General features: G+C 36.4%; 2 protein-coding genes and 2 long non-coding RNA genes across 5 annotated transcripts; 2 read left to right on the forward strand and 2 right to left on the reverse strand.

Moving 5' to 3' along the window:
- Positions 1–782: 782 nt before the first annotated feature.
- LOC110935398 (disease resistance protein RUN1) lies at positions 783–16,949 on the reverse strand. The gene is made up of 4 exons (XM_022177787.2): positions 16,401–16,949; positions 4,328–5,423; positions 3,938–4,237; positions 783–2,101 (listed from the first exon to the last, which is right to left on the reverse strand). Exons 1-4 carry the CDS (start codon positions 16,898–16,900, stop codon positions 905–907), a joined length of 3,093 nt encoding a protein of 1,030 aa, XP_022033479.2. The 5' UTR covers positions 16,901–16,949; the 3' UTR covers positions 783–904.
- On the forward strand, positions 9,373–10,369 carry LOC118491689. The gene is made up of 3 exons (XR_004891942.1): positions 9,373–9,415; positions 9,507–9,582; positions 10,064–10,369. It is a non-coding gene; the product is annotated as an uncharacterized LOC118491689 (long non-coding RNA).
- LOC110934280 lies at positions 11,740–13,441 on the forward strand. Of its 2 annotated transcripts, none has more exons than XR_004891940.1 (3): positions 11,740–12,412; positions 12,495–13,006; positions 13,175–13,441. It is a non-coding gene; the product is annotated as an uncharacterized LOC110934280 (long non-coding RNA). The 2 variants fall into 2 exon arrangements; XR_004891941.1 differs by having other exon boundaries at positions 11,745–12,412; positions 12,495–12,774.
- A 2,758-nt stretch (positions 16,950–19,707) lies between the features above and the next one.
- On the reverse strand, positions 19,708–20,241 carry LOC118491297. Its single transcript, XM_035988934.1, has one exon. The coding sequence runs from the start codon at positions 20,239–20,241 to the stop codon at positions 19,708–19,710; it is 534 nt and encodes a 177-aa protein (XP_035844827.1).
- Positions 20,242–20,533: the final 292 nt, after the last annotated feature.

Raw genomic sequence — 20,533 nt, forward strand, 5'->3', positions numbered from 1 at the left:
CCTCAAGACACTTCACTTCTCTCTTTCCTTTTCCATTTTATCTTTTTTTTTTCTATTTTTTATTTTTTCTCTGTTTTCATTTAATTTTAAATGTTTATTTTTTTCATCTTTAACTTTACCTTATATTTCTCAACCAAAATACCTACTAAAGCCTATTTGAGAACGAAATATTTAATACCATGATTTTTTTTTTTCGGTTTTATCTTTCAGTTGGTCGTATTATGACTGTATTTTTTGGTTTTAATCTATCGGTTGATATTTCTCAATCAAACCATCGATTATAAAGGCGATTTAAGAACAAATTATTTAATACCATGATTTTTTTTTCGGTTTTATCTTCAGTTGGTCATATTATGACTTTATTTTTTAGGTTTAATCTTTCGGTTGATATACCGAATGCTGATACCGTATCAATCCTATAATAAATAGAATCATTACTAACCGAATACCGAGTGCGACGTGTGTATTTCAGTCTATGTTTCAATATAAAACATTTTTACATTTAATATTCTTTTGTACATGTAACAACTTTATTTTTTGTGTTCTATCTTTCAGTTGTTAACTTGTTATAATGAGTGTTAGTATTGTACCAATATCGTAATGATTCGAATCGATAACAACCATATTCCCGACGCAACGTGCGAGAAATTCCACTAGTATAAAATTATAAGTGGGATGAAATTAATGGTCACCTTTAGACTTATATTGCACTATTAATATGTAAATTATAAATAATGTTGCACTATTAATTTACATTTATAAATAATAAATAGGACGAAAAAGAAAATCAAAGCCTTTTGGTGAAATCAATATACTTCATGCTACAGCCATAACAGATTTGTTGGTAAAAAGTATAAAACATGAGAAAGTAAAATGTGGATATTGAATTATTGATACACTTTGTTTATCTTACATCTTCCAAAGTATCGGGCACATAAAAGTCCATCCTTAGGGCTGACGTTGAGTCATGTTTAATATCTAAGGTAGGTGTATAACCAGAAGAATAAATTGTTGGTGTTTCCTTTATACCACTTCTCCTTTTCTTCTCAACGAGCCTAACTCCAAAACCTTTACACCTTTCTTCAGTGTCAAATGAAAGAGCTTTGTATGTTTGATCCCACCATACACTTTGTCTCAATGAACCAAATGAAACATACACCATCCATGTACATATAAAAACACTGTTACCATCACTCTCCTCCCAAAACACATCACTTTGAGAATCCATATCATTCGTCTCTTCACTCATACTTATCCTTACAGATATACGCCTGTAAAAACTGGGGAAAATGGCACACATTAAGAAACCAGAATAGTCATTGCACCAGTTCTCTGGTAGTTGCAGGGTACATTTATTCCCTCTAAGTAGAGGGGTAAACCCCATTGCAATCTTTGCACCTGTAAGTTGCAGAACCATATAGTGGTTTTCAATAGCCAAACATACCTCAAGCATGGATTCTAGTAATTTGTCACCATCACTTATGATGCTCCCTTTCGTAACGGACACTTGACATAACCATCTACAGTTCTGGTAACAATCTCCAAATGTTGTAATTGACTTGCAGTTCTCTGCGTTGAGAATAGTTAAACTTGACGGGAGCTCCGGCAATTCAAGAAGCTTTACACAATGCGACAGGTTGAGGAGTTTGAGTTGAGTAAGTTGTGAGAGGCTGAAATCTAATCGTGAAAAATCATTGAACCCTAGACTAAGCACTTGTAAGTTGGATAACTCAGTAATACTAGATGGGATTTCTGCATATTTGAAATGACATGTATAGAGATCCAGCTTTGGTAAGCTCCGTAGAAATTGACGCCTTGTCTTCACAATCTTTGGGAACACAACAATCTTATGACAATTACATATTTCTAGAGTTTTGAGGTTTTCCATGTGGACAATTGTTGGAAACATTCTAAGCTTGGAACAACGATATACACTCACGTACTGAAGACTTTTATGACTTCCAAGTGAGCGGTGAATCTCTTCCAACTTAGGACACTCGGAGAGTGTCAGCTTTTGAAGACACGGGAGTCCATCAAAATCCGGTGTTCTGAATAGCCTCTTCATATATTTGAGTTCAAGAACTTTCAAATGTGGTAGATGCTATAAAGTACACAAAAGTTGATGGCAGATTTTACAGTTAGTATGATTTAATAAGTTGTATTTTCTACTGGAAAATTTAATTATCAAAAAATGGGGCAATTGTATTAGTATTTTTTTAAGGCAAATTGGATTTAAATAATCCCAACTCACTGTTATTGGCCAATAATAATCCCAACTCATTTAATCATCAATAATAATCCGAACTATTCACTTTTGTTTGTAAAATACTCCCAGTTAAAAAAACACTAACTAGGTTAAAAAATTGCTGATGTGGCTTGCCATGTCACCTGCCACATCAGCTGCCATGTCATCAAAATATGCCACGTAGACTGCCACATCACCTGCCACGTCATCAAAATATGCCACGTAGACTGCCACATCAGCTGCCATGTCATCAAAATACGCCACGTGGCAAGCCACATCAACAATTTTTTAACCTAGTTAGTGTTTTTTAACTGGGAGTATTTTACAAACAAAAGTGAATAGTTCGGATTATTATTGGTGATTAAATGAGTTGGGATTATTATTGGCCAATAACAGTGAGTTGGGATTATTTAAATCCAATTTGCCTTTTTTTAAACTTTTTTTTTTCTTGTTGGCATTTTCATCTCATATATAAGGGGAATTGGCCTGTAATAATCTCATCTAGACCTTATTGGCCATTAATAATCTCACCTCAGAATATTCCCCCCACCAGTCCCACCTTTCACCTATTTTTCCTACAATGGTCCACCGTTAAAAAAACTTAACGTAGTTAAGCTTTTTTCCAAATTACAAACAGATTTTTTAGGGATTTTGATCAGAACGATGATACGAGTCCATTGATGTAAAACTTACTTCGAAACGGTGCTCCAAGTGATTTGATTTTGGTTAATTAGAAATTTAAACACCCGAATTGAAGCGTCGTTTTCATCGTTTGGAGCACCGTTTCGAAGCAAGTTTTACATCAATGGACTCGTATCGTCGTTCTAATCAAAAGCCCTAAAAAATTTGTTTGTAATTTGGAAAAAAGCTTAACTCCGTTAAGTTTTTTTAACGGGGGACCATTGTAGGAAAAATATTTGAAAGGTGGGACTGATAGGGGGAATATTCTGAGGTGGGATTATTAATGGCCAATAAGGTTTAGGTGGGATTATTACAGGCCAATTTCCCCATATATAATTACAAATAATCCATCTATCAGTTACCTTTTATTTTTGGAATAATGGATTTTAATAATATCAACTATTGTCCGTTGTCCGACAACGGTCCAAACTTCAAAAAATCCCACTGGCGGTGCTATCTTTTCACATATTGGCCTTCAATTGATCCTAACTAAGAGAACCCTAACGCCGTTAGTTTCCGGTAGTCGGAAAAACCGTTTTTGGCCGGAAAACTCAACCTTTTCGTATCAAACCTCTTTGTAACCTTATTACGAACCTTTATGAACATTTTCTAGTAAAAGCCCCTATTATTAAGGTCGACGGAAAAACTTATTTTTCGCCGGAGAACTCCTTATTGGGTGGAAAACTCAACTTTTTTTTGCCGGAAAACTCAAAGCATTCGTCCCAAACCTGTTTGTAACCATACAACGGACCTTTAGGAACCTATTTTTGACCAAAAACGTTTTTCCGGTGACCGGAAACTAACGGCGTTAGGGTTCTGTTAGTCATGGTCCATTGAAGGGCAATATGTGAAAAAATGGTACCACCAATAGGAATTTTTGAAGTTGGGACCGTTGCCGGTCAACAGACAATAGTTGAGATTATTAAAATCCATTATTACTTTATTTTTCAATCTGTATAACGCTCACTCAATACAGTCTACTATTTTTAAATGTTCAATCAAATGCTTTACCTTACAACCCTTCCACACTTCTTTTTGAAAGTTGTCATCCAATTTAAGAACAACAAGTTTCATTGGTTGGAAACTGGCGGGAAATGGACTTCTTAGAGGATACCCACGACAATCAATATACCGCAACTCATTTGAAAGAAAAGTAGGCCCTTCAACGTGACCAGGAAGTTCCATCATAACCTTAAGGTACCTTAGTTTCTTTAAGTTTGAAACTTTTTTACAAACTTGTAATGAACGCTCAAGATCATAATTGTGTGCATGCCAATTCTGGTATACTATGGCTTCAATCTTGTCATTTTCCTACAACAAAGAAGGAAATAATTATGTACAGATTGCGTATAATTCTGTTCACATACAATATAATGTATATTTAAGAAGCTTAACATTTACCACTATTGCGTCCCCCAAACACATGTTATTGATATCTTCACTTTTCCAAATTCTGCTATGTTTGTTCGGATTGTTAGGATGTTTCCCTCTAACAATGTAATGTCCCATTTCTTGAACTAGATCATGCATATCAAGCCTACCATCCACAATACTTACGAGAGCTTTTTGTCTCAACACCTCTATCCCTATTTCGGGGTGAAAATCACAAGCTTCAAGTATTTCCATTGCCTCATCTTTCTTACACCTTCTGAAGAAACATGCAATATCTAAAAATAATTCTTTTTCCACAACTTTAAGTCCATCATAGCTAATTTTTAGCTTATCCACAATCTCCGTTTCTGGAATATCTTTTAGTCTATCCAAGGTACTCATCCACGCCTTCTTATCTTTGTCGAATAGAAAAGAACCTAAAACTTTAAGTGCCAATGGGAGCCCAGCAGCATAAGAAACCACACGTAATGAAAGTGTCTCATAATTTTCCACCGGTTCTTTTTTGTTATATGCATGTTTATTAAAGAGCTGTATTGCCTCGTCATCTGATAATAATCTGACATGACAGACCTCATCTACCTTGTGGGTTCTCAGCAAATGTGCATCTCTAGTTGTGATTAGTACTCGGCTCCCACTACCAAACCAACTATGTGATCCGGCTAACGCTTCCAGTTGGCTAAGGTCATTGACATCATCAAGAACTAGCAACACTTTTCTACGACATAACATACTTTTTATCATGTGTTTTCCTTGCACGATACTGTTTACCTTCACATCTGTTTTGGAAAAAGCTGACAAAATATTTTCTTGCAATTTTTTTAAATCATCTTTGCTTGTTTCCTCCCGAACATTCTCAATAATGTGATGACCTTCAAAATAGGAAGAGATTCCCATATAGAGCGAAGATGCAAGAGTAGTCTTACCACCTCCACCAACCCCCCATATCCCAACCATGCGCACACCATCTAACCCAATTTCTAATTGTGATTTCAAATATTGTACGCGGGTCGTCATCCCAACAAGATCTTCATTAGCTTCTGAATTTAAGGGGGACAATCTGTGAACAATTGTATCAACAATTTCTTTGATGATTTCTGATTCATGCCTGCAAATTAGATATATATGGATGTTAAATCACATAGAGGTAACTTAACCCACAAATGTGAACGGATACTCCTAAATAGGGATGAGCAATTCGTTCCCGATACCGGTACCGAATTTACCGAACCAAGTACCTTTTCGGTACCGATTCGGTACCGACTTTTAGCATTTTCGGTACCAATTCGGTACCGGTCCGGTACCGGTATTTACAGGTTTTTACCCTCAAATACCGATACCGTACCGGTACCAAACCGAACCGAACCGGTATATTCGGTACCGGTACCGGTACCCACTTTTAAGGATTTTCGGTACCGGTTCTTTCGGTACCGGTACCGAGAACGGTACCAAGCTCATCCCTACTCCTAAACCAGCTTAACGTAAAAGAAAAAATCAAAATAAAAAATATCTACCAATCTAATAAAGTGACCACAATACAGATAACCATGCTTAACTAAAAGCACAGTTAGCCTTATGAGACTAGACACACTTACATTTATAATAATATAAAATAATTTATATTTATATATTGTTTACTAGTGTTCTATCCATGAGACTAATAGTGTTTTTAGTTAAACTGATTATTAATAAAATATAAGATAGTAAAAAACAGTTCTATTTCATAATATTTTTAATAATTGAAACACTCATTATCGAGGAGCCAAACAATTATAACCAGTTCAAATATTCGTAACTTCACAAGTCTAGCTCAAGCAGAGTGTTGCCTTTAGGCTCGACTAGCAAATAAGGCGACCTAAACGATTTAACCTATAAAACTAGCAAAAGGAGCCAAGTTCTAATGATACCAATCCCTCGCATCGAAGTCAAGGGTCATTTTGTAATTAGTAAATAGTAATTTTAGTTTGTAGTTGTGACTTACGTAATTCTCTAGGGATCAATTGTGTTAAGTTTAAAACCTAAGAGCATTCGCATCCCTTCCATTAGACCACACGGTGTGGCTTAACGCCACCCTACCACCTCAACAATTATGGCGCCCCTAGGCTCCACCATCCCCTAGAAAATTAAATGAGGGGGGGGGGGGGCGCTAGAGGGTTTCCGCCATTGTGCTAACGGACCAATTTTGGCAATTTCGAAGAATATGGTCAAATATGACCGTTGGCTAACGTTCAATTTAAAAATAAGTTTTTTTTTAATTCTAATATATATACAAACCTATAACAAACTAAAACACACACTAATCACAAACTAAAACACACACCAATCACAAAAAAAAAAACAAATAAATTCTATCCAATCATTTTTAAGAATGTCATCCAATTTGTCAAGCTCTTAATCCGACGGTGTTCTTGACGATATGATTATCACAGTGACGTAGGAGACGATTAATTATTTGCGAGAAGAAGCCCAATCGTCTACATCGCGTACCAGACAACCATCTCTTGAACGAGATCGGTTAGATGCTCATGAACGTTTAATGGAAGATTATTTTTTTGAAAATCCGTTGTACGATGATGAACAGTTTAGGCGTAGGTTTCGTATGAGCCGTTATCTTTTCCTAAAAATTTCTAATGATCTTGTGGCCGCATTCCCTTTTTTAACACAAAGAGAAAGTGCTAGTCGCAAAATTGGTTTATCTGGAATACAAAAAATGTACTGTCGCAATTAGGCAACTAGCGTACAACACAACGAGTGATGCGTGGGATGAATATTTAAGGATGTCGGCCAGAAGTTGTCATGATTGTCTTGAAAATTTCTGTGAAGGTATTATTATTATTATTATTAATATTTACAGTTTATTATTATTATTATTATTATTATTATTATTATTATTTATTAACACTATTTTATTAGGTGTTATCTTCCTGTACGGAAGGCGATATTTGAGGATGCCAACCGCTGCCGATGTTCCACTTTTGCACGAGGCCCATCAACGGATACACGAGTTTCCTGGGATGTTGGGTAGTCTTGATTGCACGCACTGGGAGTGGGCGACATGTCCAACCGCTTGGAAAGGGCAACACCATAATGGTGACCACGATAGTCCTACCATAATATTACAAGCGGTCGCGTCTCAAGATTTATGGATTTTGCATGCGTATTTTGGCATGGCCGGTGCGAACAATGACATCGCAGTTTTACAATCTTCGAATCTTTTAGACGATGTCATAGAGGGTGTTGCGCCAGATACTTCATTCTATGCAAACGACGTAGAGTATAAGTATGGGTACTATCTCACAGACGGTATTTATCCGGAGTGGGCGACGTTTGTGAAAACTCTTCCGTGTCCAGATGACGAGAAAAGAATGTATTACAAGAAGAAACAAGAGTCAGCAAGAAAAGATATCGAGCGGGCTTTCGGTGTGTTAAAAAAGAGATGGTCATTCATTGCCCAGCCGTCGAAGATACTTGAAAAAAGTAAAATGAGAAGCGTGATGTATACGTGCATCATCTTGCATAACATGATATTCGAGGACTCGGGCAGAGCGTTTTATGGAGAAAGTTATGACGAAAGTAACCAACCGACGAACCCACTACTCACATATGCTGAAAAAGAAGTTATCCGAGCGAGGATACGTGACAGGGACACACACCATAACCTTCGAGCTGATCTGACCGAGCACCTATGGTTTATCATGAACAAGGAGGAGACGACGAAGACGACGAGTGATTTTTTAGTGATATTGTATATTTTTATTTAAATTATGACATTGTATTTTTTTATTTAAATTGTGGCATTTTATTTTAATTTTTATTTAAATTATTAGTTCTAAATTAATATATCAAAATTAAATAATGTTTAAATTTAAATAAAAATAATACTTAGGTAATGATGACGAGAGCTTTAAACCATTGCATGCAAGTTAAAGAAAGGAGGTTTAAAGCCCTCTGTGTGACGTGGCGGAGCTTTATACCACACCCTGTAGCCTTAGTTGTTAGTTTTTATGAGGGTGTTCTTTGTATTATAAAAAGTAATTGTGAGTGGAGGAGTGATAAAAAATTACTATCCATCTGTATATTTGAGGGTACATTATTCACCCTCTATAACTTTTTAATATATTTTGAAAATAGTTTTAAGTGGAGAAGAGAGAAAAAGTAAGATAAAATATAACAAAAGTATTATTTAATTAAAATGAGAGAGAAAATGTAGTTGTTTTTAGTATAATTATAGGGAAAAAAATGGTGGAAGAGTTGTGAATGCTGTAATACCCATCAATCAAACTGAGAAGCGACGTACAGATGCATCGCTCCTCTCCACGATAGTCACATCGATTTAGAATGGGCGCCAAGACATCGATTAAGTTGTATAGTTGATGGGCCACAGATGGGTGGATCCGTTTCTAAATCGCTAGTGAACAAGAAACGGTAAATGGTCCTTTTGACCCAAGTGGTACAGGCCTAGAGTCGGGCGAGACAACTGGTGAAGTTGAGTTGTTAAGGCGGGTCGTTATGATAATAAATCGGAATCGGGTTGATGTTCCTTTTGATCCAGGTGGCTTTGGTCCGAAGGCAAAACTTGTGGACGAGGCAATGCTTGAGCATGTACTTGATATAATTTCATTGGATATGTGTTTTGTATCATTTAACATGTATGTTGTTTAACTGTGTTGCAGCACAGTAAAAGACTTAACATGCTTTAAAGACCAACCTGATGAACGGTAGAAGGGGCTTTTTTGGAATTTCATTGGTCTTTACATGGCGTTATTTTTTTTTTGTGGCTTTATCATGCCTCATCCTATTACTTATGCTTTGCATCATCTTAATTACGTACTCTTTTATAGTATTTTTTTTCATCAGCTAAGGTTAATACGGTTTTGCGGTTTTACTTTGCATCGTTCTTTAGGTTTCTTAATTATCATAAACAGACCCTTTGGCTAAAGTTACCTTCTAAATAACCAAGGTCTTCCTATCATGTAATTGTTATATGTAACTACCAGTATAGGATCGATCTTTCACACAAATTTTTGGTAACTTTTATGATTAAACAGTTAGGTGTTTTATGGGTGCTCAGTTCTGGATATTGCGACGCGGGAGCTTAAGGTTTGCATTTATCCCTAAATCTTCATGAAGCAATTTGGGTTAAAATTGTAATTTTATTAATATAAGATATTTTGTATTTATGACGCAACAGGAGAAGAAATTGATGCAACATATTCGCCACTTATGAAGTTCCCTTGCACAAATATGTGGCTATGATGGAACTCGAGGTATCTTTTATAATTTTCGTCGACTTTCTTTTTTTTACTTTGACCTCTAGCAATCAGAATATTTCACAAGTTGAATTTTTGTTGTATTTTAAGATGACCTCATTAGAAGGTTTTATTTTGTGGCATTAGTGTGAAGAGGATACCTAAAAAGCTAATTAACATTTAGTTTTTGATTACTAGGTTACAATACAATGAAATAATCTTTGTAGTCATGATGTTTTTGTGAGTATGTAAAGTTATTGTTGATTAACATACTAATGTTTAGTGAATCATTTTCAAGCTATATGTATTCGTCTTGCATTTTGATTGTCATTTGCTTTGTTTCGGCGTTGAGACGTGATTTTGCTGCATTCCATTCGAGGCTTAGTGTGCTAGAGTTGGCAATAGTTCGATCTGCTCTTAATTTAGTGCATATCATTTTGCAAATGTTGTTTTTAATTGATCTAATTGTTTATTTTGTCTTTGTCTGATTTCTTCTCAGGCTTCCAAGGTTTATGTGTTGCAATCATCATCGATCAGGGGTACGCTACTATTTTTAGTTTGATTTACCTTGCAGTTGTATGATTGTATGTGAGGTTTTGATTTTAATTTAATTCTACTTTGTGCATCAGTGGCTTCATAATGGTTTTTTCATATATTTTCTTTCATTTCATGTACATTATTAATTGGATAGGATAATATTTTGATACATGGATTGAGCATAATAGATCATAGTTGGGCAAAAAGAGGGACTTTAGTACAGAACCGGTCGTGTTTAATGTTCTAGATATGATTAGAAACTTATATTGTTAAAATAAAACTATTTAAAAGATTTTTATCAACTGTGAACATGCTTAGGTTCTTTATGGTTTGACCAACTCAACATGTTTTCATTTTGATCAAACGTTAAGATTTACTCATTTGACCCGCTAACCCAAAGCAACCTACTTATGCGTAAGTGTGTTTAAAAGATAGACTATATGTTTTTGTCAAATTGACCCAACTCGACTTATTTTGACCCGTAACACAAAGTTACTAATTTTTGGAATCTTAACGAGTAACTATAGCAAACTAACGTGTATTAGGCCGCTTATTGGAAAATGTTTTACGATCGAGTAAGAACATGGGATTACCTATATATGTCCCATTGTTAGCACACTATACTTATTGAGATTTAATTTTGTTTTTTAAAGTTGCAGTGTTTCGTAGAATGATCCGGGTTATTTAATGAACAAGTTGATTTCTAATTTGTTTAGATATCTATTTAGTACCAATGATCCGGGTTGTTTATTTAATCATAATAGTGTTAATAAAATTAATGAGTTTCATTGCAATGCAATATAATTTAAAGGTTTATTCTAATTTCGAGCTATTTATTTCTATACCCGTATAAGAGATATTAATAGGGCTTGACACTATTAATCGAGTAAGAGATGAGAACAATCAATTTGCAAGACAAGGGGTTGTATCATTGTCGTCGTAGTTTATTCAACTTAAATATTAGTCAGTTGTTTAAAATATAGAGAATTTATGTTGATTGCAAACTTTTAGTTTGACTTTATTTTGTCAACGCATGGTATTTAAAGGTTACTATTTGCTTAACAAATGTCTCTAAGAAAGTATACGTAAAGGTTTTTTCATTTTATCTTCAGACTTGATAAAAAAAATTTTCTCCATTGCGTTCTTTAATACTAAAAAATGTGGGTGGTAATTTGTTAAAACCAATATATGTATGTGTTTATCTATGTATGTGTGTAACCCTCTTTTTCGTGGCCTTTGATCTTTTATATGGTTTTCCATAAGTTAGCACCTCTTTTTTTCTTTTTCATTGATAAGAGAAGTGAATTTCTTTTCAATATCATGTTTAAAGGGGGTGTTATTTAAATATTCTTTATGTATTGTATTGCACATTGGGTGCAACTTTAATATTATTTTTTTTAAATATGGTTCTTTTGTGTGTATTGCCGACTCCATCAGTTAAGGGTTTAAAGGTTTCACATTTTGTTCATTTTTGTTTGGTTTTCTAAAATGAAGATTAAAGTTGTTGATAGAAATAATTGGCTTGTGAAGCTACGTAAAGAGAATATTGATGGTCAAACAATCAATTACTCATAATATTGATTAATTTTATTTTAGTTTTTACTATATTTTTCAATTTGTTACTATAATTTTTTCTTTCATATAAAGTATTTACAATAGGTTTTGTGTTATTGGATGGTATGATATGATTCAAGTCGAACATATTTCGTTAAGTGATGATTGTTTCTTCAATTATTTAACAACGAGTGCGAGGTTATTGGTTACGAAGATCCAAAAGGCAAAAGTATCAGATTAATTGGCTTTCTATTGATATCTGCTACAGAAACATAATTTCATCATCTATTTTTTTCGTTTAGTTATGTTAATAGTACGTTGATTGGTTTATTTACTTTATGAACCTGAGGGTTCCATAATAATTTCCTTCAGAGAATTTGGTTATGATTATCATAAACGTATAATGCTCTTTGTCAATACTTCGAAAACATATTATTTTGTTCAATATGTTCTAAAGTAGTATGTTCTAAAGTTGTATATACTACATACAGGTAGGTTTGAAATTATAATGGTTATAATATTGAATATCGTACAACAAGAGTTCCATATATTCATATAAATGTATAATTTTCTTTGTCAATACCTCAAAAACATATTATTTTGTTAAAACGTATAATGTTCCATGCGTACCGTTTATATCTACGGCCCATTGAACTACAATCCTGTCGAAGAGTGGTTTTTCCATAGGTTGAAAGCGGGCCGACCCATCCCCATTCCCAAATCAGGTTTGCAAGTAACCCAACTCGGTCACGTAAAGGTTAGCAAAAGTGTAAAACTAATAATTATTTTGTGACTTCAAAAGTCAAACGGTCTTGATGGTCAACGTTGACCAAATGGAGGATTTGGCTACAACTTTTATAAAAGTTTTGGGGAATGAAAAGCATGCAAACAAGTGTACAACATTTCAGGATATAGATATGTTACTTTCGATGGATTAGCAAGAGCTTGCGCTAAGGTAAATTTCGTTATAATTTTTGAAGTTTTAATCGAAAAATTTATAACAAGATATTTTACGATTTAATCTTGCAGGCTGGTGGATTCCTTGAGCCCGAGATCATTCACTATAATCCTAAGGAGTTCCATTACGGTAAAAAGAAAGCATTTCCATTCCAGGACCAGGTAAACACCAACTTATATATACGTGCGGAAAGTCAACCTTGTGTTTGACTTTTGTTATCGATATAAACATTGTTCGAACCTAATCGTTCATTGGCAAGTTCTAAAATTTGAAACACGATAATCAATTTGCAAACACGATCGAAGACACGGGACACCCCTATACAATTTCGCAACATCATAATCCGGGGCTTATAAACGGGTCAATTCAAGTTTGACCAACCAGTTCTGTAAGGTTTGGTGGCAGTTTCGACCCATTTACTTTTCTATGAGTCACTTTGGTTCATTTTAATCTCAAACTAATCAAACACGACAGATAAAAAAATTTAACTAAAAAGAGTTGAGCGAGTCAAAAGTAACCCAAAGTGTTTTTAATGCATACTAACTCATTTTTTTTAACTAGGATTTCCCAATGATTGGCGTCATGGGAGGCACGATTCCGATGGGAACTTTTTGTTATGGAAGATCATGTACTTTATGAATTTCTAGGGCTTGCACGAGATGAAAATGAATAACATGGGAGGCTATTTTTAGAGCGATTTAATTTTTTTTCACTAAACAATGTATTATTTTTTTTAAATCGTCTTATTTTAAGTAATTTGATGTAACTGAAACTTACAGTCTCTTTTATTGCCGAATGCACTTTTATATAAGATAACTTATTTTTATCTTTCAAAAAAACGTAGAACATTATTTTCATCTTGGTCTGAATCATTCTACATACGTAGAACATTATCTGGTAATATGTTGAAAATTATATGGTAATTGTTACCATTGATAAATCACATTGTTTGCATATATTATGATATACGATTAACATTGAATCATATTATATATATCCCCACAAAGTTTATAAAACGGACCATTGTAATAAAATTAATAAAATATTAATATCCTTAAAAATAGAGCGACCCGTGGGTACCACGGGTTATAACCTAGTTTTACTAATACACATTAAGTCAGGCTCTAAAAAGAGCTCAAGTCTAGAAAGCTTCACAAGCGAAGTTCAAACATTTGTTTAGGTAATGTATGGTATGCATGACTAAGAGGGGTAATAGAATGGGCTTTTATAACGAAATGAAGAAAATGGTATTTGGTTGGTCAAGAGAATGGAATCACCCATTACACAAAGCATTCCATTCCTTCAAAATCATTCATCTGCCCTCTTGTTTTTTTTTTTCCCATTTCATTCCCTCTTTTACGCTTCATTAACAAAACCACAACCCACCACACTCACCACCACCCACCAACGTTGCCGCCGCTGTCACCCACCACCTCCGCCAACACCACTGCCACCGCCACCGTTGTGACTACTGACGCCGCCACCATTGCCACCACCACCGCCACCGTCGTCGCCACCTCCGCCACCCACCACCATCGTCGCCGACACCCACCCCCGCCCCAGTCATAACCCGCCACCACCCACCACCGACGCCATCACCCGCCACCAATTCTGCAGCCACCCACCGCTACCGCCGCCTTGAATACCGTTGCCGCCACCCACCTCCGACGTCACCAGCCACCGTTGCCGCCGCCACTTATTTCGTCCTCGCTGTCACCCACCACTATCGCTGCCGACACCCATTTCATGCCTCCACCATTTCCTGCCACCACCAATCATCACCCACCTCCGCCCCCGCGTCACTCGCCACCACCCGCCGCTGCCACCCACCACCGCCATCTCCGACCGCTACCACTGCCACCTATCACCACCCTCCTCTATAGATTTTATTCCTTCTCATTTCTTGCCTATCAAACAACACAAAGTAATGACTCATTTCATTCTCACATGGTAACCAAACACGATATGGAATGGTAATGCTCCATTCCATTACCTCGTCGATTCCATTCCTCCATCCATTCCATTACGTCACACCAAACAAACCCTTAGGTAGCGTTTGGTATGCATGAATGAGAGGTGGAATGGAATGGACCATTGAGAGGGAATGAAGAAAAGAGTGTTTGGTGGGTCGATGGAATGGAATCGCCCATTCCAAAATTCATTCCATTCCCTCAAAATCATTCCATCCTTCCCCCCTGTTTTTTTTTTATTCCATTCCCTCTTCACCCTTCATTAACAACACCGCAACTCACTACCGTTGCCACCACCCACCACCATTGTCATCCGTCGCCGTCACCCACCTTCGCCGCCAACCGCCACCGCCGTCACCCGCCACTGTCGTTGCCGCCACCCACCTCCATCTCCGTCACCGCCGTCGCCGCCATCCACCATCGTTGTTGCCACCTTCGATCACCGCCACCACCCACCTTCGATCATCGCCGCCACCATCGCTGCTGCCACCTCCGATCACCGTCGCCGTCGCCACCCACCTCCGCCATCTCTATCAACTACCACCACCCACCGCCACCACCGCTACCACCTACCACCATCGTCGCCACCGCTATCACCACCCACCGCCACCACCCACCACCACTGTTGCCACCACCCGTTGCCGTCTCCACTCGCCGCCGTCTCCACCCACCACCGCCGTCGCCACCGCTACAACTGCCACCTATCACCACCCACCATTGACCACTGCCATCCGATTTCATTCCTTCGTCTTTTTTCGCATACTAAACAACAAAACGTAATGGTTCATTCCATTCTCACATGGTAACCAAACAAGACATGGAATGGTAATAATCAATTTCATTACCTTGTCCATTCTATTATCTCGTCTATTCCATTCCCCCGTCCATTCCATTACCTCATACCAAACAGACCCTTAGGTTCAATTAGAAAACAAGTCTAGAGAGAAATAACCTAGCCTATAAAACCAATCACAAGTCCAGTACCTATAAACGAGCCGAGCCGAACCGAACCAGGGTGGGCTCAGGCTCGGCTCGTTTAAAAATCGAATCGAGTCGAGCCGGCTCGTTTAAAACCGAGCTGACTTCGAGCCGAGCTTTTTTCGAACTTTTTTAGAGCGTACTTCGAGTAAGGCTCGAGCCACGAACTTTTTAAACAGAATAGTAATTTTAAGCGAACTATAAAATGAACAAGAAAATATTTATTGTTACTTACCTTAATCTATATCTTTTAAATCAATATTACTAATTAAAACTATTGCCAATGATCTCTAGATCAAGTGGTGGAGGGCTTGCATTTCTCTTGATAGATGCAGGTTCGACTCCCACTTGGTGCAGAGTGAGGCATTGGTGGGCAATGATAGGAGACCCAGGGAAACCTGGGTTGGATCCTTGAGCCAAACGGGTTTTACCGGTAATTTCACTGTCGTGCCTACGGGCGGGTGGGTTACCGGGTTTTCTCCGGAATTGGTGGTGGACTCGGGTTACTCTCGGAGTACTCCGTTTGTCCAGTGGGTGCCCCGAGAGTGCTCGGGATTGAGTTTGTTGGCCGTTCAAAAAAAACTAATTAAAACTATAGCTTAACAATCTATTTCTTTCAATAAAAAGTTTTAAAGGAACCAAGCTCTATTTCGAGCTTTCTTAATTTAAAATTTTAAACAATTCAATCTCATGAAAGATTAGGCGCAGCTCATATATACATACAATAGAAAATAAACGCATTAAATATGGCAGAAAACTTATATAAAGCAAGTATATTTAAGTTGTAAAAAATGTTAAACATGTATATAGAATTCAACAAAGAAGAAAAAGAAAATTACCCGTTGGCAATATGTTTAGGTTCCCATCCAGCAAGGTTACTTGCATCAACAAGTGCGTTTCTCCATACCTGAGCTTTGTTCTTGTTCTGTGCTTCTTGTTGGGCAAACGCTATTTCGAAATCCCCCTTTTGCTTTCTCACATCAGAGGGATCCACGTCATAAAAAATGGGCATAACGATTAGCGCTCTCTCTTCTTTGCATTTCATAATATGTGCAAGCTCATCCAAACACCATGAAGAATCAGCATAGTGTTTGGAGAATATTATGATGGCAATTCTTGATTCTTCAATAGCCTTGAAGAGGGATGGACGGATGGACTCACCTCGAAGAAGTGTTTTATCGTCCTTGTAAATACTTAATAAGCTTTGTTTAAGAGATGAGTATAGGTGGTCTACAAATGTTTTGCGAGTGTCTTCTCCTCTGAAACTAAGAAATACGTCATATTTACATGAACGAGAAGAAGACAACGGTGCTGATTGAATGAATGATGAAGAGGCCATTTCGAATGTGTATGATAAGTGGAATTGAACCAAGAGAAAAGCAGATCTATGTGATTTTTTTCGGTATCTAATGGGACGAGTAGTATATGAAGGGATGTGAGAGACAAGATGTGCTTCCCATCAATATCATCATTGAATAACTTAATATGGTTATGAAAGTTCCATTTAATTTCTTTAAATATAAAACATTTCGCCAGTTCAATCAAAGAAAGTTTCCATGGTGAGCATTATTTTAAAATTAACTTTGGTCATAACAGGCGGCGAATGAGATATAAACTATAAACTAAACAATTAGCAGTTTCAGGGAAGTTCCCATGCATGGTGAGCATCTTTTACATTTTTATTATAAACACCCAACTTTTGAATATTAAAGTAACTCCACTTGTTAATATTGAACAAACTTATATATTTATTTAATAAGGAAAATTGAAACCGGTTTAGCAAGTTGTTTTACTTATTCATTTACAGGTCACGGGTCCAGCATACGGGTCATGGGTGATGATATTCTAGAAATATATTTAATCACATGTTTGTTTTGGGTACGTTGAAGACTTGGTAGTGTTTGAACGAGTTTATTGGGAATAAAGGCAGAGGAGCTTAACGTGCATGAGAGCATCCACAATAATGTGAAACATTAAAAACACCTAAAAACATATCCAGTTAGCTGTCATATCAGAAAACACTCACCCTTCAAAAACATCAAAAACCCACCCAATAAGAAAACACAAAAACACTTAAAAACATTGTCACATCATCACCACCTTTTACATTTAATTTTAATTACCTATCTTTTTCTTTCAATAAAATATTTAAGAATTCTTTAAATTATTTGGATGGATAAAAATTTAAAATTTAATATTTTAAAATTTTAATTTATTTTTAGTTATCAATTTTTTACTTTAATAAAAAATATAAGAAATATTTAGATACTTTTATGGAGCGAACATTATAAAATTTGAAATTTAAAAATATTTCGAAAGTTAAAACATTATATTAAACATTACAATAGTTAAAATTACACAAACTAAACATTACAATAATTAAAATTACAAACTAACCCTTACAATAATTAAAATTACACAAATTAAACATTATAATAATAAAACATTACATAAATTAAACTTGTTCCTTAAGTGACCATATATGTTCCACCTAATCGGCACGAAGTGCATGATGAACCTCTTCATTACGTAAATCTTTGAACCTCTGCAAGTATTGTTCAAATGCTGTTGGGGCTCCATGTTCATAAGTTGGGAGTACATCTTCATCATCATCAGGCAACCAATTACTTATAGCATAGCCTTCATCCTCTACAATCATATTATGCATTATAATGCATGCATACATGATATCACTTATTTGTTGCAAGCTCCAAGCTCTTGCAGGACCTCGTACGATTGCCCATCGAGCTTGGAGAACACCAAAAGCTCTCTCGACATCTTTTCTTGCAGACTTGTGTGGTTTTTTATATTCCTTCATTTTGTCACCTTGTGGATATGTAAAGCTTTTCACTAATGTAGCCCATTCTGGATATATACCATCTGCAAGATAGTATCCTTTTGTATACGAAGTACCATTAACTGTAAAGTTACTTGGAAAATCATTACCTTGTAAGACTTGGTTGAATACCGAAGATTGATTCAGCACATTGATGTCGTTATTAGAGCCCGCTACTCCAAAACATGCATGCCAAATCCAAAGGTCATAAGATGCAACTACCTCTAGCATAATGGTGGGATATCCATGGTCACCTCGTGTGTACTGACCTTTGCATGCAACTGGGCAGTTTTTCCAAGCCCAATGCATACAATCAATGTTTCCTAGCATTCCAGGAAACCCGTGCTTCCTGTAGACGTTCTATGTCAGAAGAGTTTGGCCTTCTTAGATATTGTTATGAGAAAAGCTCAATAACACATCTACAAAAATTTTGAAGGCATTCGGCAGCAGTTGTTTCACCTATCCTTATGTAATCATCATGCAGGTCACCTGTTGTGCCATATGCCAATTGACGTATGGCACATGTGCATTTTTGGTGTGGCGAAAGGCCTTTTCTACCAGAACAATCATATCTTTGAGTAAAGTAGGGAGAATGTTGGTAAATACCTTTGAGAATTCGGTTGAAAAGTTTCGTACTCATCCGAAACCTTCATCTAAAATAATTTCCAAGGTACACCGGCTGTGGAGAAAAGTAGTCTTTCTAAATACGAGCATCCCCCTCTTCATGATTCCTCAATATAGTTCTACATTTTCTTGTTCTCCTTTGAGAACTTTCAGCAGCATGTACCTCCAAAATTTCCGCATACAATTTTTCCACACTATCATCCATCAATTCATGCAACGCTTTATTGGCTAAATCCATAAATGGCGAAGCGGGAGGTGATGCATACGGACTTTCATTATCACTAGAACTCATTTTTATGTGAGAATTGGAAGCAATGAGAGAAAGATGAAAGTTGGGAAGAAGTAAGGTGTGGAGTATATGAAAGGTGAGTGATTGTATTTATAGTGAAAGTATAGCCGTTTGGAGAGGGAATTTTTGAAATTTTAAAATTCAAAACGGGAATATTCTAACGGCTATATTTTGAATTTAAATTCCAACGGCTATATTTAGTTGGAGGGAAAAATTGAAATTTCAAAATTAAGTAAATAAATTTAAAAATAATTAGTTGGAGGGACATTTTTGAAATTCAAATGTTACATCGACTTTTCACATTCCATCCTTACATCAAATTTTGAAACTCAAACATCACATAAATTGAAATTACAATAACTAAACATAATAATTAGAATTACAATAATTAAACTACCTAAATACCATACTTTGCCCTAATTTTGTCACAACAAATTTTATGTATTGCGAGTTGCTCGGGAGTCATTAAGCTTGTATCCTTAAAAAGGATTTCATATTCACGTAGTTCGTTCTCTTTGCGTTTGATGTCGACATATTCACGCATTTGGGTTTTGATATCATCATAGGTAGATATCTTAAGGTCACTAAAGTGTTGAAAGCGTTCCATGGCGTCTTCAGTTTTTGATGACCCACCCTTATTCTTAAATTTAGCCTTTTTAGCTTTAGCCATTGCTTTGGCCTTCTTTGTGCCTATAGGGTGAGGAAGCTCTTCCACATTGAAGTTATAATCCACAACCGACACATCATTATCATCGTTGAGGTCAAAGGTGTTAGCATCAGATGAGATATTTTCAAAAGATCTTTTGCTGCTATGGCTTTGGCTTCCCACCATGCATGTTTGTTCCTTCCATTTAGGCTGGTCTCTTAAAATCTCCCAAACATGATGGTACATAAACTGCGAGGCTGGGGTTGGTTCTTTCCCTTTACTCATTACTACTTAGTACATTTCACGGGCACGATTAAGTAACACGTCATCAGAATAACCACTTATTTTTTGGCCCAATAGTTGATTGTAGATGTTGTTAAAAGACGTCACCTTTGGTCTTATCATATGCCAGTAAGTTCTCACATTGTCCACTGTTCTCTTCACACTGGTACCCTTGGTGAAATATGCATGGACGCGCTTCCAAAAGTCATTTTTCTTTTGGGAGTTCCCGGTAATCTCGTCGCTTGAAATATGTAACCACCCCTTCCTCAGTTGACCACAATTGTCTTTTTTTGTG

The sequence above is a fragment of the Helianthus annuus genome, chromosome 4 (assembly GCF_002127325.2).
Source record: "Helianthus annuus cultivar XRQ/B chromosome 4, HanXRQr2.0-SUNRISE, whole genome shotgun sequence".
Taxonomy (NCBI): Eukaryota; Viridiplantae; Streptophyta; class Magnoliopsida; order Asterales; family Asteraceae; genus Helianthus; species Helianthus annuus.